Raw genomic sequence first — 27,630 nt, forward strand, 5'->3', positions numbered from 1 at the left:
TCTGTAAAATGGGGAAGGATGAGCCAGATGGTTTCTAAGTCAAAGACTTCATTTATCAGAATGCACGGGGTGCCCAGGCACACTGCACCTCTGGGATAAGGAAGGCTGGAGAGCAGGGAGGGTACGACTGGCTTCCCTGACTCTAATTTGGCCTCAGCACTTGAGGTACGTTGGGTTTTTTCTGTTGCTCACAAGAACATCACGAGACTCCCAACTCACCTCACTGGCTTAGAAATTTGGCTCCGAAATTTCCCAAACTCTCCAGGGGCGGTCCACTCTTTTCCAGTCTAGAGGTGCGGGAGAGTGAGAAGAGTCGGAAGGAGGAACATGGACAAATATGAAGGAAGGGAGGTGGGTGCAGAGACAGGAAGGAATGGGGAGGAGACATGTGGGAGCAAAGAAGAGCGAGATGAGAGAGAAAACAGGAGAGGTGAGGGGAGTGACAGGTGACCAGGGCAAGAAGCACTTGTGCCTTTCCTACTCAGGCCCCATAGCATGCATACTTGGGACCATGCTAAGGACACTGGAACCCAAAAAGAGGATGTGGCCCAGTTCCCGCCCAGAGATGAATCTTCCTGAGGTCTTTCTGTGGCCCCAGACTAACCCCTCACTCCTCCCCAGTTTACACTCTATCGTTTTGTAAAATAGGGCATGTTGAGAGGGAGGATGCTTCTTTTTTACACCTTTCCCTGGCTGTCACACCAGAGTGACTAAGGGTAATGAGGGTTTCCTGATGTGGGCAGGTGCCTCTTCCATGTCCTAGCTCCCGGGCTGGGCGGAGGACCCTACCTTGCCCACACTGGCCAGCAGCTGAAGGCCTGACACCTGGTCGTCCCGGCTGAGCCAGAACTCAGCGTTGTCATCTGCAGCAATGGCAAACTGGATCTTTCCTGGGCAGTGGGGGAGAGAGTTTGCAGATGAGAGAAAGAAGGGCACTAGCATGCAGGGCTGAAGGCCTGTTTTATGTCTTAGCAATTACGTTCTCTTCAGGGGCCTTGGTGCTGTGACTTCCCTCTCTGTAAAGTGGGGGGGGGGGGGTGGTTTCCTCAACCTAGGAGACACCACGAAGATGGGGAAACTCACAGGGAGAGACAAGCTAGTGCCAGACTCTGTAAATCAGGGTGTGAAGCGGGAGCTGGTGGGGGCACTGGATGAGACCTCACCATGACAAAATTTCCCCTCTCCCCAGGGATGGACCAACAGGGTCCAGGGAGCCTAGTGTGGACTTACTTCTTAGCTACAGGCTTATGTTCTCTGGGTATCGTAAAGAACCTGGAGCAGGAAGCAGGAGGATGGGACTTTGGGGCTGGCCTCACCATCGGTGAAGGGGTGCAGGTAGCCAAAGATGCGGAGGCCATAGTTGGTCCATTTTGGGGACACAGCCAGCTTCCTCACGGTGGTGCGAATCTATGCCAAGAAAGGGGAGGGATACCATTACCCAGAAGAGGGAAGAAGAAACTGAAGAAAATGGTCCACTCAGGGCTAGTGAGAAGACCGGGGAGGGGAGGGAGACAGAAGGGACTGGGGCATGACTTGGTGAGTGGAGTGTAGGCAAGATTTCCACTCCCACTTGCTTCTTTGTCCATGTGACCTTGTACAGTGTACAACCAGCCCGACTGTATGTGGTGATTCTGGCTAACCTGTATCATGAGCCACAATGAGAGCCTAAAGCTGAAATGATGCAGAAGATGGCAGAGAACTCAAAGGAATCCTTGGGAAGGGAGCAATAGTAATAATCATAGGCAGAAGAAGAGAGGACCTAAGATATAAAAGAAAGAAAATAAACTAGGAAAGAAGCCAGGACAGATGAAGAATAGAGTAGACTGAGGGAGATGAGAGACAGGAGTGGGGCGAGAGACAGAAAAGAGGCGCGCCCAGAAAACACTCACATGGGGGTACAGTGGGAAGTGGAGGTTCCTCCTGAGCTGCTGAATGGAACTGCCACACCAGTCCTCAAACACATGCAGGTTGGCGCGGCCCCGGAACTGTGCGGAGCAGAGAAGCAAGCAGGTGAGTGTGGGCGCCCGGGAACCGGGCCGGCCCCATGGTGCCCCGCAGCTGGAGGAGGCCGGGTGGAGAGGCGACGCCCAGGTCACCGCAGCCCCAGCCCCGGCATTCCTCTCACCACGGAAGGTCCACTTCAGTCCCATCCCAGCCTCACACCCACAGCCTTTCTCCAACCTCATCCCCACTGCCAGGCCCTGAGGCCTGGGTGTTTTTCTGGCCATACTTTGTGTGTGTGTGCGCATGCGCACGCGTGCACGCACGCACGCACGCACGCACGCTGCCCTGGCTCTTTCCACGCAGGAAGGGGGCTGCTGTAGATTCTCCAGGCAAGGGGGAGTAATAGCCTAAGAGAAAGGCAAAGATGAGAGAAAGAACTGGAAGGAGGGCCCGGCTGGGGTTTCAGCTAAGACTTGCTCTCCTCCCCTCCCCTTCTGCCTAATAGTAAGCTCCACAGCTGTCTGCTGGTGAAACCTTATCTACCCAGTAGTCTTCACGCTTCTGGCTTCCCTTGTGGGGAAGCAGCTGGGAAAGCGCTGCAGGAGGTCTTGGGGGGGCCCATCCGGCAAGACTGCCTCCGACTGCTCCCTTAGGAGCTGGAAGCCTCTCTCTCTTGCTCTCGCTCTGCTCCTGCCTCTCATGGCATTAACTACTCAGGTGCCTGGGACTTGGGCAGCCCTGGGAAGGTCAGTAGCAAAGGATGTATGCACTGTCTTCCCTGGCTGTGTCATCGGTGGGGCAGAGATCCAGCTTAGAGGCCAGCAGTAGAGGGCCCCCTTCACAAGACAGGGCCTTACAGCCAGCGCTGTGAGTGGGTGGGAGTGCTGGGAATTTGAGAGGGGAGGGGAAGCCCGGGGATCCTGTCCCAATTTATACTGACAAAGAGTTTCAGATTACCCCATCTCAGCAATTTTCTCCTCCCGCTCCCCCAGAGCTTAATCTCCAGGTTGTGGGAGGTGGGGCCTCAATTACTCTATACATAAACAGGCCCTGCCCTTCCCTCCCCACTGTGGGCCATCAGATATCAAAATCTGAGCTGTCCAGAGGAAAACAGAGGAGGGACACCCAGACTGGAAGCCCAGATAAAAGGAAGTGGCACAAGGTCTTTAGCAAGAGATCTGGAGGAACGGATGGTGGGGGGAGAAGTCTTACACACCAAGGCCAAAGATCTGAGGTGCAGCCTCAGAGGAAACAGGACCCCACGGCTGGATCCAGAAAGGAAGCAGGAGAGCCTGTCACTCCCTGTCCCTTCAGCAGCCTGGCACTTCCTGGGCACACTAGCCTGGTCAAAGCTGAGCATGTGGGGCCTTGGGAAGCAGTCATCACACCGGGGAATAAAAGTTGGGGGCTGGGATGGGTGGGAGAGAGAATGTGGGTTGGGTGGGTGGGTGGCGGGCTGAGGCTTCTTGGAAGGAAAGAATGGGGACATTGTGCTACTTCTGGGGAAATTCTTTAAGTCCAGTTTACAAGACTCAGTTGTCTCCTACAAATGTACTCCTCTCAGCCCCTCCTTGGGAGACTTTCAGGGCAGTGTGCTCAGATCCACAGCAAACTGCGGAAGGAGGGCATGCCACCAGAGAAATCTGTTGTGTTCAGCCAGAAGGCCAGAGGACACAGGGGGTTTGGGCCGGGGAAGGAGGAAGAAGCTGGTCTGGCTGCCTCCCACCTCCCACTCAGGGCCTTGCTTGCTATAGCAAGGGTAGCCTGGGATGCTCCAGGGAAGGGAAGGCAGGGAATGTGGGGGTGTAGGAAGAGGACTAGCCCTCTCCTCCGAGACCTAGGCCCTCACTCGGCATCATGGCGGCCCTCAGACCATGCTTCATCCACTCTCAGGCTGTAGGTGGGGGTCTCTGCAGGACCAGTGGACACTGTCTTCCTCCCCAGGCCCAGACTGGCAACCCCCATCAGGATTTGCATCTCTCCAAGGTTTGGAGATTTTGTACGTGGCAGGGATGAGGAACTCTTAGCTCACTGGCACCACCCTTTGCCCACTCCCTTCATGCTCCAGCTGGGGCTGAGACCCAGGGAAGGACACTGGTTGCTCCCGTCACCAGGGTATGTCCACAGCCAGTGAAGGATTTGGAACTTTCAGTTGTAAGTAGTGGAGAAAATATTTGTTGGAACCCTCTCATTTTAGAGGTGAGATTATTGAGGACCAGACAGGTAAACTGACTCCCCCCAAACACACAGCAATTAACCCTAGGGAAGTGGGGAGGGTGTATGGGAATACGGATGCAGGAGGATAACATCAGCCTGGTGGGTCCTCAGATGGGAATGTCCACTGTATTCCATTCCCATCACACTGCCTCTGCCAGGCCTCACTGGGCTTGCCAGACCTGCAGCAGAGCCTCCTCACTTGAAGGAACCTTCTCTGCCTCCACTGATTCTTCACACTGCCTACAAGATTGTCTTTCTAAAGCATAGACCTGATCATGTCACTCTTCGGCTTCAAACCTCAGACGACTCCCAAGAGGCTTCAGAACAAAACCTTACCCTGGCATGTGAGGTCTTTTTGACTGACCTATCTTCCCAGCCTCACCTCCTGCCACTCCCTGTCACACACCTGCATGCCACCCACACCCATCTCCTTGCCTTTGTCACGCTCCACCTCTCCAAGTCTTTACAAACACTACTTCCCAGTGGGAGGGCCTCTTCCTTTCTCCCCTACCTGCCAAACCGTGGCTCATCCTTCTCTGACTTCCTCACCAGAGTTAACAGCTTCCCTCCTCTGTGTTCCCAGAACATCTTAATTATTTGAACGAACACATGCTTGCGGAAGCTAAGCTCAGAACCGTATGTTCCTTCATTTATTTGATAAGCACCGAATGTCTGCTTTGGACCAGTTAAAGATGAAAAGAGATGTGGTCCTCCAAGGAGAGAGACGTGTTAACAATTGGTATCCCCTGTGCCAGGGGGTAATGCCAGGGAGTTGGGAGACACCTGGTATGAAGGCAGGAGCAAGTCACCTCTGCCCCCAGGAGAGGCAGGAGCTGATCACAGAAAGTACACTTGAGAATGGATAAATAAAATGTGGTACGGCCATTCAATGGAATAGTACTCAGCCAGAAAAAGAAATGAATTGTTGGTACAGGCAACCGCATGGACAAGCATGGAAAACATCATGCTAAGTGAAAGAAACCAGACACAAATGGTCACATTGTCCATTTATATAAAATGTCCCAAACAGGCAACCTAGAGAGACAGAAAGCAGACTACTGGGTGCCCTGGCTGGCTCAGTCGGTAGGGCATGTGATTCCTGACCTCAGGGTCATGAATTTAAGCCCCATGTTTGGCCTGGAGCCTACTTAAAAATAATAATAAAAAGGGCAAAAAAAAAAGGAGCATACCTTAAAAAGAAAAAAGGAAGTAGATTATTGCTTGTGTAAAGCTTGTGGGATGGGGTGGTGAGGGCTGATGGCTAATGGGTATGGAGTTTCTTTCTGTGGTAATGAAAGTGCTCTAAATTAACGGTCATGGATGCATAACTCTAATGAATCTAGTAAAAGCTACTGAATTACACACCTTCAATGGATGACTTATATGGTATTTAATTTACATGCCAATAAAACTGTTACCAAAAAAAAAAAAAAAGTAAGCCTGAGAAGATGATTCTGGGTCTCAGCCCTTTCCTCAAGAGACCCTAGCTCGTAAAAGCCAGCGTGGCATGACCCAGGGAAACGCTGACTTGTTTCGATCTTATTTTGGAGTCACCAGATTTCTTTCTTATAACTATTTTGGTTTTTCCAGATGGAACACCCTGGGCATCAGACAGTGTTTTGGTCAATGAACGTAAATAATAAATTGGCAATGAGGTCTGCAGTCATCAGTGGGGTTTGTGAACTAGAGTCAGGATTTGGGGTGCCATGAATTAAGTTTCTGAGGGCAGTTACCCCATGAAGCCCAGCACCACAGCCATCCACTCTGGCAGTCTCTCTGACACAGCAAAGAGAATGCTTAGCTTTCCAGGTGACTTCTGGCCTCAGAGACCCTGCACTCCTGGCTAAAGACTGGGTCAGGGAGAAAAAGAGACGGCTGTCAGCTTTCTTATCCTCTATCCTTGCTCACCTTCAGAGCACAGCTGTGTCCTAGTGAGGCCACCTGGGGTAAGTGAACGAGTTAACCCCTCTCTGAGCCATCACCTGCAAAAGGGGAATAACAGTACCACCTGACGATCCTTGACAGCTAGATATTCAATAAATGACATTTATCATTAACCTGCTGAAACGGTCTGTCAAAAGGGCAGGAGACAGGTAAGGAGATGGAAAGGGAATGGAAAGGCTCCTGCGGTGGGGGCAGGGACCACCATGCAGCTCTGTGGGGCAGACGTTATTCAGCCTTTCCAAGGGGCCTTGTTTTCTTTCTTGGGGAAATAAGATGATTGGATCAGTGATTCCCTAAAGATCCATGAAGTCTGTAATGAGGACTTCATAAGATACTTTTTTTTTTTTTTGGTAAAAGCTACTTTTTTAAATAATTTTTTTAGAAGAATGTAGCTTTTTTTTAAAGGTTTTATTTATTTACTTCACACAGAGAGAGATCACAAGTAGGCAGAGAGGCTGGCAGAGGGGGGGGGTGGGAAGCAGGCTCCCCGCTGAGCAGAGAGCCCGATGCGGGGCTTGCTTGATCCCAGGACCCTGAGACCATGACCTGAGCCGAAGGCAGAGGCTTAACCCACTGAGCCACCCAGACGCCCCCTGTATGCTTTTTTTAAAAGATTTTATTTATTTATTTGACAGAGAGCAGAGCGAGAGCAGAACACAAGCAAGGGAAGCAGGAGAGAGAGAAGCAGGCTTCCCGGCGAGCCTGATTCCGGGCTCAATCCCAGGACCCTGGGATCAAAACCTGAGCTGAAGGCAGATGATTAATGACAGAACCACCCAGATGCCCCAAAAGCTACTTTTTTAAAAAGGATTTTATTTATTTGAGAGAAAGCACAAGAGAGCATGGGCTGGAGGAGGAGCAGAGGGATCAGGAGAAGCAGGCCTTGCACTGAACAGGACCCTGGGATTGTGACCTGAGCCCTGAGCGGAAAGCAGATGCTTAACCAACGGAGCCACCCTGGTACCCTGGTAAAGCTACTTTTAATATAAAAAAAAAAAAAAAGTCAATAGAAATCAGTCATTTATCACCAAAAGGCCATACACACTTATTTAAAAATCAACTATTTCTTTAAAAAGTTCATCCTAGGGGCGCCTGGGTGGCTCAGTGGGTTAAGCCACTGCCTTCGGCTCAGGTCATGATCCCAGGTCCTGGGTTTGAGCCCCGAATCGGGCTTTCTGCTCAGCGGGGAGCCTGCTTCCTCCTCTCTCTCTGCCTGCCTCTCTGCCTACTTGTGATTTCTCTCTGTCAAATAAATAAATAAAATCTTTAAAAAAAAAAAAAGTTCATCCTAAAAAAGAAAGTTAATCTTATTTTAATCACTGTTTACTATTCGTTCACTGTTTTAATTTCATATATATCTCCATCCTTGATTGGCCAAAAAAAAGTGGGGAAAATAATGATTAATAAATGCAGAATGTTATACAGTCATAATCTTTTGAAATAATTGGGCTATTAAGAAAAATGATCTGGGGCACCTGGGTGGCTCAGTCAGTTGAACACTGGACTCTTAATTTTGGCTCAGGTCATGGTCTTGGGGTTGTGGGTTCAGGTCCTATGCCTTGCTCAGCACGGAGTCTGTTTGGGATTCTCTTCCTCTGCCCCTTCCCCGCTGCCCTCGCTGTCTCTCTAAAATAAATAAGTAAAATCTTAAAAAAAAAAAAAACAGAAAGGAAAATGATCCCAACTATCCTCAAAGAATTCAAGGCTAGATCATCATTGGACCAATGGTCTTTAAGGTAACCTCTTTCAAAACACTCCAGGTGGGGTGGGGCATAATCACCTGATGACGTCACCTAGTACAGGTGTGCCAGTGTTGTAATCTGTCCTCTCTCGGGGCTTTAAACAGGGGCAGTTTCACAGCATGGATAACCTAACACCACATTTGGCACAATACTGCCTCCTCTTCTCCTGCCCCACAGCAAACTGGTAGATTGGAAATAAAATCACACAGGCTGAAGAGCTCAACCTGTGATAGGTAAGGATAAAGACTGGGCTGCCCAATACCACCCAGCCAAGAAAAGTAATACATGTCCACAGATTTTGGGACTAAAAGGCATTGGTTTATGGGCAGGATGTAAAATATGAAGCCCATAAACTTCTCACCCGCAAAGCACCATGCTACTTACGGAGTCTCTGCATAAGCATTTATTCAAGGTAATCTGGAGATGTCAATTAACCGCTCTACCCCTCAGTTTATTTACTGAAAGAAAAAGAATCCTTCAGATCCTATATAAGTGAAAGGTATCATAGCAACTCTTATTCACACGTTAAACCACTTCCTATAAAAGTTTTCTAAAGCAGCATTTCCTAGAGTATGTTCCTTAAAACACTAGTTTCATAGAATATTAAGAGATAGTTCATGGGATAAAAAGGCAGAAGACCTATAGCTTTGGTACCTGGGGAGCTAAACCAAGTTAAACAGCTTTACTGCAGAACTTCTCAGAACCTTTCCTATGTGAATGTGTATTTCTAAGAACTGGATGTAATATAAAGGTGTTGAAGCCTTCTTTGACAACAGACTCCTTTCTGGAATGCCTTATGAGGCTTACTAGTCCAAGAAAGACAGTTCAGGAAGCCTATCTTTAAGAATGATGTGGATGTAAAAGTCACGTAGCTTTCCTGAGTCCTGTTTTTTCTCACTTATAAAATGAGAACAATAGGGACGCCTGGGTGGCTCAGTTGGTTAAGCGGCTGCCTTCGGCTCAGGTCATGATCCCAGCGTCCTGGGATCGAGTCCCACATCGGGCTCCTTGCTCAGCGGGGAGCCTGCTTCTCCCTCTGCCTCTGCCTACCACTCTGTCTGCCTGTGCTCATGCTCGCTCCCTCTCTCTCTCTCTTTCTAACAAATAAATAAAATCTTTAAAAAAAAATAAAAATAAAATGAGAACAATGACAACTACCTTACAGGTCATAAAACTGATAAGGGATGAGATTTTTAAAACCAGCACACAACAGGCTTGGAGCAAATGCTCTCCTCTAAAGGAAGAAAACTGAATGAGCCTGAAGCCCTTTTTATTTTTTCAAATTAGGTAAAAAAAATTTTCAGGGGGCATGGGCGGGGGAGTAGAGAGAGAGCGTGAGCGAGTGCCCGCAAGTGGTGGGGGATGCGGAGGAGAAGACAGGCAGAGGGAGAGAGAGAAAATCTTAAGCAGGCTCCAACTCCAGTGCAGAGCCCAGCCTCGGTGATGGTGATCTGAGACCCTGAGATCATGACATGAGCGGAAATCAGGAGTCAGACACTGAACTGAGTAGCCACCCAGGTGCCCCAGGTGAGAATTTTTAATAATAACCACCAGAACAAAATTGTCTATGGTCTCTGGAATTACCTGTGAAAACTGTATTTTGACTGTCTCTAAGAACAGGAACAGTGGAGAACCCCTTACCTCTGAGAGCCACGGGACAGGCTTATTCCACTTCAGGTAGCTGCTGTTACCACTCCCACCTCGCTCCAAGTCTTGGTCCTGGCAGAAGAGTGAAGAATGAATTTCGTGGGAACATTAGGATTGGGGGCCCTTTGAAAGTGCCTGTGGGGAGGTAGAGGGCAGGGAGATACAGACCCTGCCTCCAGGAAACTTATCAATATAAGGGACACTCCCATTTATTATTCACCTTGTATCCTTCGGAAAGACACCCCCTTACAGTTTCATCAATGCATACTCTCCTAGGGTTCTTTTACTTTCCTGAATTTTCTGTCTTCCCATATGGAAAAAAAATTTTTTTTCTTCCTTTTCTTTCGTGGTTTTGTTTTTTTTGTTTTTTGTTTTTTGTTTTTAAATAATTTCTAATTCGATCAGTCTTCTGAGAACAGGGACTTGCCTCAGTCTTCCTCTACATCCCTCCAGGACTCTGGCCAGGTCTGTCACTCATTTGTCTAACAAGTGGAAGCTCCCTGGGGACATGCCAGCCCCTCCCTACCCACCTTGTAGGTTCATGGGTTCAGTCTGGTTCTGGCCCAGCCTTGGAGATCCACGTCTGTTCTAGGCTCAGAGGCTCAATCTTAGGGTTCCAGACTGAATTAGACCACAATTTCCCTAATTCCCACCCAGAGATCCTCCTGCCTCCATAGGGACCACTGACCACTGAAACACTATAGAAAAAATGCTCCATCGCAAATCTGTCCTCCAGCCATTTGCAACTATATACGATGTCTATCTCCTCATCTCTGACTCTTAGCAGTGAGCATCTGGGATCATCACTAAGGCACCAGTCTAGGCCTCAGGCCAGCAAGAGGCAGGATGTGTGGTTCTACCTTAAGCCCTCGGCTACTATTGGAGACGAAGGCCACATGCCTGGAGCAGTTCAATTCTGGGCCTCTTGAGCTGCTTGAGGAAGGCTTTGAGGAGGACAGGATGGACATCTCTACCCCTCCAGCTAATGAGATCCTGTGATGTCGGAGTACAATTCCAGGAATTCTCTCCTTGACCTCTCTTACCACAGAAAAGTAGAGGAATGCCCTTAAGGCTATAAGGTCATGGACAGCAGAGGACTCATGCTAATACACTATTAGGGAAAATGGGCTGGCCCCACCACATACCTGGTGGCCCAGCCTCGGGGGATGATAAAACTGGAGATTTGGATCCACAGCTGGAATGTTCCTGCTGGCCAGAGCCTTGGCCAGTTCTCTCCAACTGCCATATCCTACGGAAGGGAACGAACAGAGAAATAAGGTCAACAGAACATGAAGACCTCACAGGTCTGCAAGGTTTGGGGGGGAATAAAAGAGGTAAGCTCCTTCCCTTCTGCCACTCCTCACACCTCTTCTGACGGTGGGCATGAAGTTGGGATAGGGTCAAAAGATAGTTACAACTTGGCCAAGGTCAGTAGCCCAGAGGGAAAGGAAATGAGCTCCTAGCACATTAAAATTTGCTGTCTTCCATAATCAGAGAAGGAGCCAGGCCAGGTGAAAATGGGAGCACCATCCATTTGTCCATGGAGGGTGCCCAGTACTACAGGCTGACCCTTCTTCAACTGCCTTTTGAGGCCGATTTCTCCTGAAAGCTGCTGTGGGGAAATGGTCATTGAAGACCGTTGAACTAAGCTTGCTCCCTTTCCAGCTCCGTCCCCTTCCTCCGAGCCCAGGGAGACAGCAGGATTGTCTTGCTGGCAGGGAAAGGGACATTGTTGGGGTGCCGGGAAGGAGTCACGAAGCAAAGCACTGTGCGGGTCAGAGCCCCCCACGCGTCAAGGGGACCACTTGGCCATGACTGTCAGACTTTGAACATGTGAAACCAAATCACTGCTGGCCAATGAACCCGTATTACAGAGTTATCAGGAACTAGTAAAGGCTTTCAAGATCATCTGGTCCTCATTTCAGATGAGCAAAATGGGACCCCAGCCGGCCAAATGATTTCTTTGGGCTCATGTAACAAAGTGATGAGGCTGAGACTGGCACCCAAGTGTCCAGATCCCCCATTGGGCTACTACTCTGTCTCCAACAGCTCCATCAAAATGCTCCCAGTGTGGTGGGCACTGCACAGAAGAGGTTAGACTCATGCTCACGGACCACTGGGAGCCAAGAGCTGGCCCAGAACAGAAGTGTTGAGAAACCTGATGTGAACCCAGTCGAGACACAGCCAACCAGCCAGAGGAAAAGAGCACAGTGTATGAACATGAGCCCTCAAGCAGGGGAACACCACCATTTCGTGTGAGTGTTTATGTAATTGACTCCAGGAGGGGGACTGTGGTGGGGAGATCGGGGGATGCTTTTCTTCCGGATCTGTTTGGTGGGGCCCTTTAATGCTTACTTATCATCTCACAGGAATTATCTCCTCTGAGCCTTATAAGGCTCTTGTGAGAGGGGCGCCTAGGTGGCTAAGTTGGTTAAGCGTCCAACTCTTGATTTCAGCTCAGGTCATGATCTCAGGGTCATGAGATCCAGCCCTGCATCGGGGTCCACGCTCAGCACACAGTCTGCTTGAGTCTGCTTCTCTCTCTCCCTCTCCTTCTGCTCCTCCCCTGCATGTGCTTGTGTGCGTTTGTGCCCCCACCCTGTAAAATAAATAGATAGCTACATAAATAGATAAGTGAATAAATGAATGAGTGAATCTTATGAGATAACCCAGGTCTGATTACCTCCACTTTGCAGATGGGGAAAGAGCAGACAGACTTTAAAGTCACAGAGGGAGTTTTTTCGAAGCCAGGATCAGAACAGAGAGTCTCCCTGTCTCTTAAGCCAGCGTTTTCTCATTCCGCCTACATTTTTTTCCTGTGGGCACTTTTTGGCACAAACTTTCAAGAGTCCCAGGGGCAGAGGCCTCAGCTGGGGATCTGTGCCTCTCTGGGTTTCTGCACAGACCTGTTTAAGGTCTGTGCAGACCTCTGCTCGTGTTGTGTTTATGGGGACTTTTGCAGGTTTATCCCTCTGCCATCAAGGTCTCTCCTGTTTCCATGGCTGGCCAGCCAGCAGGCAGGGACAGGTCAGACTAGTTCAGGGCGGCGGGGGGGGGGGGGGGGGGGGTGTCCTGGGGAAGCAGGATTCTGGAACCAGTGAAGTGAAGTGAGGATATGGGAGGGAGGAAGAGAAAGACCTACACCCTGCATTTCTGGATGAACTCAGGAGAGAGCAGTTTGTTCATCTGTTAATCCCAACTCGGACACATCTTATTTAAGAGCCCCCGCCCTTCCCAAGTCCAAGAAGCTGCTGGCTAGTGGTTGGGGAACTCAGGTGCTGGGTAATGAGTGAGTCACACGGTGGGGAGGGGTGGGCAGGCTCTGCCTTGCTTCTGCCTCTGAATGATCAGGTTATCTCTTCCTTGACTTTGCCCGAGGTCAATGAACTATCACTGGCATTTGCTGGGAATTGATGAAGACTCTCCTTTTTTTTTTTTTTTTTTTTATTTTATTTGAGAGAGAGAGAGATCCCAAGTAGACAGAAAAGCTGGCAGAGAAGAGGGGAAGGAGGAAGCAGGCCACCTGCTGAACAGAGAGCTCATGTGGGGTTCAGTCCCGGGACCCTGGGATCATGACTTGAGCTGAAAACAGAGGCTTAACACACTGAGCCACCCAGGCGCCCTGCCCTTTTTTTTTTTTTTTTTTAATTTTATTTATATGATGAAGACTCCTTGACCAAATTATAGACAGGCTCTTCTGAGCCCTCCTTCTGAGTAAGCCTTGTTCTTGGGCCCTGTGCTTGGCTGGCCCAGCCCCGTGCTGAGGAAGAATCCTATTAGGTCTTTCTAAGACGAATCTCCCCCACCTCTGATACGTGATCAATTCCTCATCTTCCCACCCTTGATATATAAGTCCTCGGCCAACCTCTGACAAGAATCCTGTTAAGCCAGTTCAGCAAGAATCCCCCCCACCCCAATGTCTCCTCTTGGTAATTTTCCATCTCCTGGCCCCCTCACTCTGCTTGCTAGCTATAAATCCCCAGCTCTCTTTGCTGTATTCAGAACTGAGTTCAGTTCTCTCCTGAGATCTCTTTCCCATATCATGATAGTACTGAATAAAATCCATCTGTATCACCTTTAACTAGTGTCTGCCTCTATTTCTCTATAAAGGAAGGTAAGAGGTGGTTCTCTCCCTGAACAAGTACAAATCCACAGGTCAGGGGTTCAGAGGGGGGCGGATATCCGTGAGGTTAAAGCCAACTGGGCACTGCACCTGGTGACAGGTGTTGAGATGGCTTTGAGACACTTAGAGACTGGGGTAGTCAACAGCCCAGGCTTTAGTACGTTCAGGAGTAGGAAATTCCCTGTGCAGACTTCAGAGTATAGGAGAAAGACAAGCAAGGCTTTAGAGTCAGATCTAATTGTCTATCACTTTTTTAAATGGTGACTGCTTGAGCAAGTACTCTGACACCACTGTAAGCACTCCTTCCTCAATGAGTTTGGGGTTCCAGACCTAGGAGTCAGATATGAGCTTAGGCCCCTTTATAACTTTGTAAACTGCAAATGGCCAGTAGTTCTCTTACTCTCTTCTTCCTTTGCTTACTGACCAGAAGAGAAAGCGAACTGTTGGCCAGCAGGGTCAGGGGTAAAAGAGCAATGGATAACACACTCTCCTTGTCTGTTTCCCAGGTATTACTTTCCAGTCCTCCCCTCTGTCCATCCGCCCCTGCTGTGAACATTTACTGAATGCGTATCAGGCACAGGCGTGCTGGGCATCTGGTAATTCCTCTTCTCATTTCTTTCCCTCTGTTTAACCCTGTGAGCAGGTCCCCAGGCATTGCTCAGCCCCTGGGGCAGGGGGAACTTAGTGCTAAAGAATGTGCTGATTTAACTATTGACACTTGTCACTCGCCCTCTGATAAGTGAATGCCTCCTGCTCCTGGCCAGACCTCTCCTCCCAGAGTGCCAGCTGCCAGGGCCTGTTTCTCCTGCAACAGGTGTCACATTTGTGCCAGGAGACAGACACCCCGATCTCAGGTGACAGATAAAGCACCACCATGGGCCTCACATTCTGCCCTCACAAAGCTGGGCTATCAAATTCACCATCAGCTGGAATTTCGCCAACATCTCTCTTCTGTGCAATGTGAACTCTTCAAAGGCCTGAAGATGATCACGTCAGCTCTTTGTGGAAAATATGGGCTACATATACCCCTTGGTGCTTTTTCCAAAGACTCTCACGTTCATCATTTCACTGGATCCTCACAACTTCCCCATGGACTGTTGTCATCTCCATTTTAGAAATGAAAAGACAGAAACAGACAGGTAAAGTCATCAGCCCAAGGTCACACAGTGAATAAGATAATCCACGTAAAGGATTTAGTACCTGGGACATAATCAGCAACCAGCCGGTAGCAGCTGAGGGTTTTATTATTCATCACAATGGGGCAGATCCGAAACTTACATCCATTTCTCCTGACCTCTGGCCTGATTCCCTTGGCAGGGTGTCATGTGGCCAGCAGGGTCATTTATACCGGGAGGAAAGGAAGTCCCTCAGGGCTCGGACAGCTTTAGGAGAGATTTTAAAAGTACAGCTGACTCACTTTGTTCATGGATTGGATATAAGGAGAGGAAGCAAGAACAATTTGAAGATTCTGACCTGGGCAGCTGGAAGGCCAGAGTTGCCATTTACTAAGATGGGGAGCCGGGGGAGCAGGTGGGGGCCATGGAAATAGTATTTCTGAAGCCTGTCGCCAGGCTAGAGCAGGGCTCGCTCCACCAGAAAGGGCTGGCCCCTTCCCTAAATCAAGCACTCTTTGCAAGACAGGAAGAAGACTGACACTGACCCCCGCTCCGGGGCAGTGGGATGTTGGGGCTGAAGGAGGAGACTAGGAGGGCTGGTCCCATGGGCTCCATCAGATGTGAGGGACCCAAAGATCCAGGGTGAATGCAAAGGATTTGCTTAGAAGCCCAGCGTCTGTCCAGAGAAGAGGTGATGAACCCAGAGGACAAGAGGTTGCCAAGGGAATGCGAGGTCATGCCACCCAGGGCACGCTTCCACAAATGCCAGCAACCAGCCCTGAGTCCTAGGACAAAAACACAAGACTGTGGCTCTGTGGCTCTGACCTTGGAGTGCCCTTTAGGGCCAGTCACATGTCCTCAGCACAACAAAGCCCCTATGTCTAGAAGCCAGCAAGGCCTGGACACCCCTCCCCACCCCCCACCCTACCCCCAGCCAGAAACCTGCGGTAACACAGCCAATCAGAGATGAAACCGGGGACTGTCACCTGGGAGGAAGTCCCTGAGGCAAACAGAAATCTCCAGTGGCAGAGACAGAAGGCTGTGTGGCTTAATCTTTCCTTCCCAGCCCGTGACACCATGATGCAAGAGAACTTATTATTCACGTAACCTTAGCAGTTAATATTGATGTGTGAGGCATATATATATTCATATTAGATGAATATAGAGTATTTCAGGAAAGACTTAGGGTTTAAAAGTTTTGCTGAGGGGCACCTGGGTGGCTCAGTGGGTTAAGCCTCTGCCTTCGGCTCAGGTCATGATCCCAGGGTCCTGGGATTGAGCCCCGCATCGGGCTCTCTGCTTAGCAGGGAGCCTACTTCCTCCTCTCTCTCTCTCTCTGCCTGCCTCTCTGCCTACTTGTGATCTCTGTCTGTCAAATAAATAAGTAAAATCTTTAAAAGTTTTGTCGAAAGCCACAGGTCATAAGTGAAAGAGGCCAGTATTTGAACTGAGGACAAAAGCCCACGTCCTTAACTCCACTAGTCCCTACTGAATACACTTGAGAATTTCCATTCACCTCTACATCACCATCATTATCACCTGGTGTCAGGCACTCATTTAGTCACCAAACTATCCCGTCCCTCATGACCTCCCCCTCACCACCTACACCTGCCAACCACCACCACACACACCCCCCGCCCTCCCCCCGGACTATTTCCTTACTCTTTCTAACTTGGCCACAAACACCTCTCCATATAAGCCAAAGAAAAGCAAGAGGGAGTATAGAGACCCGGGTACCCCCAAACAGCTGAAAACTAGACATGAAAGCATCTTCATATAGGCCTGCTCCCCTCTTCCTGGTTTCTGAGCCTTGTCCTTCCCAGCCTGAAGGTAAACAATCCAGCACTGTGTCTGCGCGCAGGGTTTGGTTCAGAGGAAGATTAGAAGTGGTTTGCTCGCTGCTCACCCTCCCTCTCAGCAAAGGTGTGTGCTGGGGGCGCAGGGTGGGGGTGGGGGGAGGTTAATGAGGACCAGGCTCGAGGTGGGGTCCAGGTGTCTCCCCAGATTCTCCTTGATGAGCCTCTTCCCCCACCGCCCCCTACCCCCAACCCCCCCTCGCCCCCAGCTGCCGCTGCTTAGAGCAGAGCTCAGGAACCAGAATGGCCAGCTGCTTCCCAGCTCTCTGCCAAGCTAGCACCTGAGCTGCTGGAATGGTTTTGGCTGCTGGCAGGCTGAGGCTTGCCAGGAAGATGCAAGGGACTGTACCTACTGCCCTGCTGGGTGCCACCTAAAGGGGGCCTAAAAGAGGGCACTGGAGCTAAGCCAACTATGTGCTTGTGTATTTCAGCTCTGCTGTCAGTACTTCCTGTTCACTCAAGCGTCCAGACTCGAGCAAACAACTTTAAGGGGGTAGATGAGGAGAGGAGACAGAGAGGGTAAAGGCCCTTTCCCTGGCTCTGCCACTGCTCCAGGAACATAGGGTCTGTCTGTCTGCACACAGCCTAGCTCGTAACTTTCCATTCCCGGAGCCACAGATTTGATCGGTAGAGGTCCCAGAAGGTTTGGCCAGGTCCCAAGGCACCCTTAGGATACCGTCATCATCATTATTATAAAACAAAAACAAAACCCCGACATGTAAGGCCCTATTTGCTAGTCAGTGTCAACAGGACAATTATAGCCACAAACGCAGTTTGTGGTCAAGGACTTCTAAGACTGGCCCAAGCCCACTGAAGAGGTGTTTTCATCCTCTGGTGGACCTAGACAAGGACCATTTAGGTAGTTTCAGGGCCCCTCGGATCATGATGGAAGTCACTGGGATTGTTTCCAGTCTTGATTCTGGACTGGGACACTGACAAGATTATGAACATGGAGGAAAATGGGGAACAATCCTTTTCCTTCCTGGCAACTTTCAAAGAGGAAGTTTAGTGGTGCTCAAGAAGAAGCAATTAGCAGGTTGGGAAAGAGTGAATAAATGAATCAGTGGACCAACAAATCAGTGGCATGTATTGAGCACTTGTTGTATACTCAGAACTCTGTTGTATACTCAGAAAGGTACAAACTGAGGGGTGCCTGGCTGGTTCAGTGGGGGGAAGCATGTGACTCTTGAGCTCAGGGTTGTGAGTTCAAGCCCCATGATGGGTGTAGATTACTTCAAAATAAAATCATAAAAAACAAAACAGAAGGTAAAAACTGAGACATGAGGGCCAACATGTCTGTGGACTTGTGTGTGTGTTCCGGCACTCACACCTGTGCATACACGCTGGGCATGTACGGGCCAGTTCTGCTCTATGCAAACAGACCCACAGTAGACAGCTGGGCTAACTGGAGGTGAGCGATGGGATAGGGCTTGATGATCTTCCAGATTTGCAGGAACCTCAGGCAAGACACTCTGCAAACCATTCTGGAATAAGGCAACTGGTCTTTAGGATCCCAGAGAGTTCAGGAGAAGCAGCACAGGTATAGGAAAACCCTGGTTCTGTAAAATGGCAATGGAGTCATTTTGGCAGAACTATCCCCAGGACGCAGTTGAAGGCTGACATTGCATATGGAAGCACTGACAGGTGGGAGCCGTAGTGGAACAACAGTCCAGGAGCCAGTCAAAAGACAGTGCTCTTTCTTCTACTTCTTTTCATGAGGGAGGAGGGAGCAGCAGAGGCCCAAGATCCCTGGACTCTTTCCCAGCTGGGTGGAGGTGGCCCCTCCCCAACATGAGGGAGGGGCGTGGTTTCCATAGTTACGGGTCTTGGAGGACCTTCAGGCATACAGAAGGTGTTCTAGAAGGAAAAGAGTTGGAACCAGAAGGAAAAAAAACCCTAACCCGGGGGTGGGGGTGGGGGGGGGAAGGCTAGGAGGGGAGAAGAGCTTTGAAAAAGAGAAGAGTGAGCCCCACCCAGCCAGGTAATGAGACAAGAGGGGAGAAGTGGGAATATTTGATAATAATTATGTTAATTATAAAGACTCTAGGGTTACTACAGTAAAATGCCAAAAGGGACCTGGGAGGGGAACAACACTGTTGACAAAGCCCTCCTCCACTCATTAACCCACTCAGCCCACTGAACAGGTTAGTACCAAGTGCATTTAACAGAGAATAACCACAAGAGCTAACATCTGTGCACTTGTTTAGGCCAGTCAGCGTGCTAAGCATTCATTCATTCACTCTTCATAAACATCCTTTCAGGTAGATAGTAATATTATTCCCATTTTACAGATGAGAAAATGGAGGCCATAGGCAGCGAGGAGGGTACATATCTGCCCAAACCTCACAGCCTCTAGATGAGGTGTGAGAGCTGAGATTTTCAAAACCCAAGCACCTGACTCATCAAAAAAAATTCTCTTAACAATTCTCTTACACACACCCTTTGGTTTGGTGAGTGAAAAAACAATGGGATCCAAATGAAGCAGGAAGAGAGAGGAGCCCAGAGGCCAAGGAAGTTTTCTAAGGTCCACACAAGAACTGAGTTTGGGAAAAGAAGTCAGGAGCCACCTTCCACCTCCCTCTCCACCCGATGTCTCCTCTTAAAACACCACACTCTTTTAAGCATCTCATTGAGCCCGTTCTCTTTTCTGCACCAGGCCTGAAAATGAATCAGACGCATTATCTGATCTGACAGACTGCCAGAGGCTGGATTTGGGAGGGCTGACGAAGGTGACTTGCCAACGCCAAGCTGAGGTTGTTAACGACCTGCTTGGGGGAAGGAGAGGTGATGAATGGGACAGGGAAGGCATGGGGGACAAGAGAGGAATCCGGGGACTCTACTCTCCTCCTTTCCACAACACATCATCGTTAACGGAACCTCACAGGTTGGACCAACCGACGGCAGAGGCCCGAGTTGTGTGTTTGTCCCCAACCCTGTGTCACTATCCCACCACAAACAACTCAGCTCACGTTTTGTATCAGAGCTCTTTCACACTCTTGGTCTCATTTTTACTTTCACCCTGGGAGGCATTCCGTGAGGCTGAGGGGACACGGAGACCCACAGATAGGTCAACAGACTTGTTTAATGTCAAATGGAAGCCAGTGCTAAGGCCAGGCTGGAGCCTGGGCCTTTGATTCTTGGCTCGAGGTTGCTCCTCCATGGCATGGTGTGGGCCTGTAGCTGCTGGCGTTCCGTGGTACTCTGACGGAAGCCACGTGAGGAAAGGGCTGGAAATTAGCACTGTGCTGGCGGGGGCTAGATCTTGTTCTTCGTTGTCCTCCCACTGTATAAATCAGCTGAAAGGAGCAGTTTTAACATATGCCTGCTTCAGAGAGGGGTTAAACTACCTGGGCCTGATTTTATGTTCCCATTGTAGAGGGCAGGCACTCACGCATGCGGAGTGACTGACTGGCCAACTGACTGACTGACTGACTAAATGAACGACACGGAGGGTACAGGAGGGACCTGCCGTGTTTACCATCACAGAACTATCTAGGGGTCTTCTGGACTAAGGCTTGAATGAACTGACAGACACCAGCCCTGACATTCTGAGAAGCTGACCGGCTGAAGGCTTTCTCAACACCCATGGGCACTCACAAAGGCACAAACCGAGGCTGCCTCTGAGAAAGCTCTCTTAGGGTGCTCAGTCTCTCTTTTCAAAACTTCAATTTCCAAGTCTCTGTGTGTATGTGGTAAAATACAATTAACATAAAATTTGCCATCGTAACCATGTTTAAGTGTTTCGTGGCATTACGCACACACTGGTATGCAACCACCACCACCATCTCCAATATTTTTTTCTATCTTCTCAGACTGAAACTCTGTACCCATTCAGCACTAATTCCCCATTCCTCTCTGCCCTGGGTCTCTGGCAACCACCGTTCTACTTTCTGTCTCTATGAATCTGACCATGCTACGTATCTCATATGAGCGAAATCATACAGTATATTTGGCCTTCTATGTCTGGCTTACTTAGCACCATGTTTTCAAGGTCCATCCAGGTTCTAGCATGTGTCAGAATTTCCTTCCTTTTTAAGGCTGAACCATATTGCATTGAATGTACAGACCACGTTTCGTTTCTCCACGCACCCATCAATGGACATGTGCGCTGTTTCCACCTTTTGGCTATTGTGACTAATACTACTATAAACATGGATGTACACATATCTGTGTGAGTCCCTGTTTTCTTTTCTTTCATAAGGCACTCTCTTTTGAACTGCTAAAAACTTTTTCATTCTTCCAGAGATACGCCAAGGGAGCCAGGCTGCTGTCCTCATAGTGGAGACAAGACGGCAAATTTCTTGTTCAACTGAGAAAAGAAGTCTGGAGACATTGAGCTGAAGGAGGAGGAGGGGTGGGTGGATGGGATCAGGTTGGAGCACTCCCAGCCAACAAGTTAGGAGGAAAAGCAGAACTTCTGAGTGGGCCCAGGGTAGGGCTTTCTCTAGGAACTGAGTACACTAGCCTATGTAGAAATTAGCAGCTTCAACACATCCTGACTTCAGAGTGAAGTTAAGTTTCCTGGGCCCCTAGAAACTCCAGCTCCGTGCTGAGACTAGTCCTCAGTAAGACAGGCACAGAAACTCAGAGTAAGCATTTAGAGCCTTTTTGAACATCAACATGGGATAATGGAGTCATCTCACTGAACATGGTATAGGTCATTTTTGGATGTTTTGAATGCCGCATCCTGGAAAAATGTAGCATGACTACATCAGTCAGTGACAGACTGGGAACTAAAAACAAAAACTGGAAAAACTAGTCCTTCACCATAGTTTGTTCTGGTTAGCATCACAGACCTGCCTGTCTTCCTTCCTTCCTCTGTTCCTTCCTAATTTACGCTACAGGTAACTCTGGAAAAAACTGGAAAGTAGCTCACCTAATCAGAGAGAACGACACAACCGGATCCCAGAAGGGCCGAGAACCAGGGTAGTGGCTGGAATCTCGGCAGCCAGCCCAAGACTCTGGTCCAAACACCTTCTGTGTGTCTCTGCTCAGAGTTCAAATTCCCAGGAAAGAGAACCTGAGTGGTTTTAGCTTGGGTCCGGTGTCTGGGGGTGGTGGACAGGGGGTCACATTGTGTAGAGCAAAGATGAGACCCCAGCAAGCTCTGTTAGAACAGGTAGAGGGAGGGGGCAGATGTAGCATGGGGATTTTTCTGAATCTTCCACGTGAAAACAACTTAGCTCTGAACAACTGACTATTATTCCTTTATAAATTATTTATTTATTTAAAGTAGGCTCCACGCCCAACATAGGGCTTGAAATCCTGAGATCAAAGGGTCACCTGCTTTGCCAACCAAGCGACTTAGCGAGCCAGGGTCCCCTGACTGTTATTCCTAAGACAAAAGTGAAATTTGGGGCACCTGGGTATCTCAGTCGGTTAAGCGTCTGCCTTTGGCTCAGGTCAGGATCTTGGGGTCCTGGGATGGAGCCCTGCATCAGGTTCCTTGCTCAGCAGGGAGTCTGCTTCTCTCTTTTTCTCTGCCTGTTCGCCACCCCCACTTGTGCGCTCTCTCTCTGAAATAAATAAATAAAATCTTTTTTTTTTAAAGTGGAATTTAAAAAAAAAATAAAAAAATAAAAAGTGGAATTTGTCAGAGAGTCATTATATTTTTAAAGCAGGGGCACATAAAATGCAGAGATAGCCGAAAGTACACACATAGAGTTAGTTTTCCAATACTTAAGAGGCTTTATAGAATACGTAAAAGATGGGAGAGTTGATTATTTAGAATATCCTCAGGAAAAGTTCCAGACTCATACAGAGAGACAATGTTCAAAAACACATTTCTCGGAAAGAGAGGTAAAACAATCATTCGTCAGAGCCTTTGAAAGTGATACTCCATCTAATTCATTTTAACCTCAGTTTAAAAAAAAAAAAAAAAACTAGGGAGAGAGAATGCCAGAGTTGTTGGCCTATGGGGGAGCTTAGAGATCATCGCTGCTAGAGCCTCAACATTGTCTACTGTAGAGCAGGGAAGCCTGGAAGACTGGGCCACTGGCTTAAGTGGCAAAGCAAGTTAGAGACAGAACCAGGACTTGAATCCAGGTCTCCTCTCTTCTGGATCAGGAGTCTTCTGTTCAGACCACAGAACTAAGCTGCTAATGTGGGAGGTGGTTCGCAGGTTGCGGGCCTGCTGAACACACACAGCGGTAAGGGTGCTGATGGGAGACCTTTGTCGTTTGGAATCCTAGGACCGAGCACAGCCGCTCTTGTGCAAGCGGGGATGTGCTCTAGACAACCTGGGGAACAAGTTTCTCTGAGTATCTAAGAGCCTGCTAGTTTGGCTCCAGACCATTCTAAATCCAGAATCTGTGGCTGTTCTATAATGGAAGGCTTTTGAGCTTTTCGGAAACAGAGACTGTGTCACGCTTACCTTTGTCTCTCCTGTAGGCACACGTTTAAATATGGTAGGTGTTCAATAAATGACTAATGGATTTCACTGAAATACCTTTTATTGTTTTTATTATATTTTGTTCTCTATTTTTTAAAAAAATTTTATTTATTTGTTTGACAGAGAGAGAAATCACAAGTAGACAGAGAGGCAGGCAGAGGGAGAAGGGGAAGCAGGCTCCCCACGGAGCACAGAGTCTGACTGATCCCAGGACCTTGAGACCATGACCCAAGCCGAAGGCAGAGGCTTAACCCAATGAGCCACCCAGGCACCCCTGTTCTCTAATTATCTTTAAGTTTTTATTTATTTGAGATTGAGAGAGAGCATGCACGCATGCATGCATGGGGGCAGAGGGAGAGGGACAAGCAGACTCCTCTGCTGAGCAGGGAACCTGATGCAGGACTGAATCAGGACCCTGAGATCACGAACTGAGCCAAAGGCAGATGCTTAACCTACTGAGCCACCCAGGTGCTCCTGTTCTCTCATGATTAAAAAATACTTAACCTACATACATATATAACCACAAGCACATTAAATATTACCTTGTCATGCTATCTATTAAAACTCTACATGGAAGGGAAAAAATGCTCTTCTCTTGGCAAACAACTACTTTTAAAATAAATGGAAAAATATGTTTGGGAATAGGAAAAAAATTTCAACTCAGGAAAAGGCTGAGTAGAAGCACCAAGAACTCACTTGGTATTACCTGTCTTCTACCTTCACAAATAAAAATCTGCTCCCTGGACTGCAGTGTCATGATTGAAATATCTACTTTAGCTTAGACACTATTGGTCATAATACCATACAACACCATACAATTTCCACCAGTCTACTCTTATCTGCACAAACGCAATAAAACACTGACACTTAGGATGGCTGATGAAACTATTTAGTATATAGTTTTTCTAGCCCATACAATCAAAGTACCAGCTCTATGTCTAAAGGGAAAAGTACAGTAAGTAGAAAAATGAATATTTGATTCAATCGACTGGTTATTTGATGTGTCAACGACCATATTTTCTGAACCCCAAATCAGGATATGCAGTGTAACCAAGGCAACAGCATGTTTGAAACAGTTAATCTTTCCTGGAAACTCAGGCCAAAGAGTCACATCGTTTATCTGACACTAAATCATCAGTTTCACAGAACGCTGTGGTCCTTAGCCTCACCAAATTTGCTAAATTCACTAGTGAACTGGCCAAGCACGACTGACCCATACACTTCCATCGAGCCCACTTATACCGGATTAACAAGAGGGCTGCCTAAGACGCCCAAACACTCGAGAGGACAAAAGGTCATTCCAAGGTCCTCCATCTCACATCTTGCCTGCCCTTGACCCTACCCCCCAACAATTTCTTCCACCATCCCCATTCCCTGAGCCAACATGCCAATCTACCACCATATCTGGATACAAGTGACTTTTGACCTAAACCGTACACATTAGTGGAGACGACAGAGAATCACTGCTAAGCCAAATATATTTTGAAATCCGCCCCCCACACAGAGGACATACGGAGCCAAAAATATGAAAGGGACCAACCTGGCAAATCAAAGAAAACTTTCGGCATTATCACGAGCACTACTGAAAGTTGAGTGAGGGCTCAACTTACCCACTTTTTGCCAAGTAGACTATGCTAAGAAGACGGTCACTCAGCCTGAATTTGTGTGCCTGATTTGGCTCAAAGAACCTCAGTGAAAGAACCAATCAACAAGGTCTGGTGGAAACCAAAGAGGAACTCAAAGATAGCCAAAGAGATGAGCTGATAAAAACTGCTGAGAAATCCGGCGGACAACTCTGATCCTTTACCAAAAAAGAGAAAAGTAACAGAGCCCTTTGGAGAGGCCAATGCTACAAGAAAGCTCTAAAGATTAAAAAGAGGGAGACTTAACTACCACCGAGCCGCGTGCCGCTAACAGTTTAATATTTCCACCTTTCCCATCTGTGCAGCTCTCATTTTACCTGTGTGATACCCGCATGGTTTCGGGAACATTCTCTTACTTGGACTATTTGTGAAGACAAGTGAGGCACAGAGAACTTAGATTATTTTTTGGCTTCCTGAGCATAAACTTTGATATTTAATGACCTTGACCTGCGATAGTGGTCGGTATCCCTGTAATACATAAAACCCTTGGGAATCCATTAACTGTTTCGCATTCCCTGATTTTAGGGGAATATGCTTTCCATCCTTCAAAGAGCCTGTTGTAGGCTGTCTGTGGAGGAAGATGCAAATATTCCCCGGAGGGGGCGGAGGCAGCGAGTTAGGTCTGCCTGGAGCTCACCCCTATACAAAACAGAGCCGGATTTCTCACAAAGCCTGCACAGTCTGCTGTTGGTTTTGAACTGGCTTCTGGGATTTATTAGAGTTTATTAGAGTTTATTAGAGTTGTGATGACTGCACTAAATGGCTTGTAGTGGGAAGGAAGCCTTAAAAGAGAGACCTAGGGATAGAAAGCAGAAGCTGCATGAGCAGTCTGTCAAACTAGATTTTACTGAGCATCTAGTATGGACATGGTGAGGCTTCGCCTGGCTCTGGGCAGGTGGCTGACCATGCGTTCAATAAAGAACCATGTTCAGCATCAGAAAGATCTAGAAATGAATCCCGGCCCTGCCACCTTCTGTCTGTGGGACCTTTGGCAAGTCTTTTCACCTCTCAGAGCTTCAGCTGTCTCATCTCCCTGACACCTCCCCCCACCATTTCCGTTAGAAAAATCAATTCAGTCCATGAATGAATTAGGCATCTGTTCCCGCATTCAGGCTCACCGGCAGCTCCTTGAGTAACTGGGGTACCAGCTACTTACTGACTGACTCAGCACTGAGTCTGCCAGGCATTTTACATGGGTTAATTTCCAAGGGACAATAACCCTATAGGGTAAGTACTATATCCCCCATTCTCCTCATAGTACATCTGATGTTTAAAGAGTTTACATGATTCGCTCAAGATCCTGTAAACAGCTGAACTGGGGTTTAGACTGGTTCTTTGAGTTCCAAAGTCCACAGTCTTTCTCCACTGCTGCCCAGTTAATCCTCACCACCACCCAGCACAAACCAGTATTCTGGAGACCGATTTACAGGAAGGAAATGCAGGCAAATGAACTAACCCAGGTCAGGAGTGAGAGGCCACTGCCGACAGCTCTGCCATCAAGGCTAATGTACCCTGAGGTGGATTTTCACACCCAGGTCTGTGTCCCCCCTATGCTTTTTTCCATGACACAACACTGCTTTGCACACGCAGGAAGGTTTGGTAACAGAACATGACGCAGAGTGAATCACCAAATAAGGCTCCTGTCGAGAGGAGGACTCTGGCAGTCAGGGAAGACTTGGTGACGAAGCAGGTCCGGAGCAAGTGTTTTGAGAAGCAGGTGGAGTTGCTGAGTCTGGGAATGGCAGTCAGTCACTGCCCCTACAGAGACCTAGATTTTACAGGGCAATCTGGATTGTCTCCGTTGGCCCTCTCCAAGCCCCACCCAGTTCCCCGACTGGAACCCAAGCGTTTTCTGAAATAAAAGTAACATATGAACACCATCCTCCCCCAAGGTCACAGAGCAGAAGTTCATGGAACAGAAAGTGACCATCTCTGGACTCCCCACTCTCCTCCCTACAGGCCACCCCTCATTCCTCTTGCTAGGTGCTCCTCATTTGCCTACCTTTACACACGGTGTAAGCTACCCCGGGGCTCAGTCCACACTTTTTCCTGTCTACACTCCAACCCTTGCAAATCTCTTCTGATCTTTTTGAATACCATCAGTCAGTCTGTCATGCCTTCCTTAGTTTCAGCCCTGACCCTCCCCAAACTCCACATCAGTAGGATCTGACTCACTCATTTCCCCACTTGAAGATCAGAGAGGCATTTCAGACTTCACAAGTCTTGACTTTTCCTGCCAAACCTGCTCCTGCTCATTCTCCCCATTCCTCCTCATTTTAGTGAATGGCCAACTCCAGCCTTCCAACTACCTAGGGTAGAAATCCGTGAACCATGCTTGATTCTTCTTCTTCCCATATCCCAGTTCATCAGCAAGTCCTGTCAGCTGTACCTTCAAAAACAATCCCACATTGGCCTACTTCTGACCCCTTGACTTCTCCTGCCCTCATCATACCCACCTCTCATCTAGTCCCTGAGCGCACACCCTTAGACCCTACAGTCTAGAGCAGGAGGGACTCCACTAAAATGCAAGTCAGGCCATGGCAATTCCCTGCTCAGAATCCTGCAATGCCTTCCTAGCACACCCAAATTATAATCCAAGAGTCTCTGATCACTTAGAAGTGAAGTTGGCTGGGGACAGACCCAGGTCAGTGGCTGTCCTGGCAGTCTTATTAACAGCCAGGACTCACTGTCAATGGTGTCCCAGTTTGCACAACAAATGATCCAGTCACCCATCTACTGAGGCCCTATAGATTAGATTAAATCCTTGCCCTGATCTCATCTCCTGTATCTCTTCATCTTCCTTCCACTCCAGCTGTTCCATGCCAGGTACACAGTACCTCAGGGTCTTTGCACTTCCTCTACCTGAACACACTCCCTCACGTATCTCTGTGGCACACTTCCTTTCCTCACTCCAGTCTCTGTTCAAATATCAGAGGCCCTCCTGATAATTCTACCTACAACAGATGCTGTCTACCCCCAGCCCATCTTTCTCCCTTACCCTGCACTAT

General features: G+C 48.5%; 1 protein-coding gene across 8 annotated transcripts in view; it reads right to left on the reverse strand.

Moving 5' to 3' along the window:
* The window catches only part of B4GALNT3 (beta-1,4-N-acetyl-galactosaminyltransferase 3), a 94,066-nt gene that overhangs the window by 15,597 nt on the left and 50,839 nt on the right, over positions 1 to 27,630 (reverse strand). For 4 of the 8 annotated variants that reach the window (XR_007129507.1, XR_007129508.1, XM_047742278.1 and 1 more), the window contains exons 2-7: positions 10,640 to 10,743; positions 9,489 to 9,566; positions 1,890 to 1,985; positions 1,317 to 1,407; positions 790 to 890; positions 220 to 287 (exon numbers count right to left, since the gene is read on the reverse strand). Coding sequence is in view for 6 of the 8 variants with exons in the window: in XM_047742278.1 (XP_047598234.1) it covers positions 220 to 287; positions 790 to 890; positions 1,317 to 1,407; positions 1,890 to 1,985; positions 9,489 to 9,566; positions 10,640 to 10,743 (538 nt within the window). In the remaining 2 variants the exon portion in view is untranslated. Of the gene's footprint in view, positions 1 to 219; positions 288 to 789; positions 891 to 1,316; positions 1,408 to 1,640; positions 1,722 to 1,889; positions 1,986 to 9,488; positions 9,567 to 10,639; positions 10,744 to 27,630 lie in introns of those variants that run through there. The other 4 variants (XM_047742279.1, XM_047742280.1, XM_047742282.1 and 1 more) reach the window with 4 other exon arrangements.

Source organism: Lutra lutra, chromosome 8 (genome assembly GCF_902655055.1).
Source record: "Lutra lutra chromosome 8, mLutLut1.2, whole genome shotgun sequence".
Taxonomy (NCBI): Eukaryota; Metazoa; Chordata; class Mammalia; order Carnivora; family Mustelidae; genus Lutra; species Lutra lutra.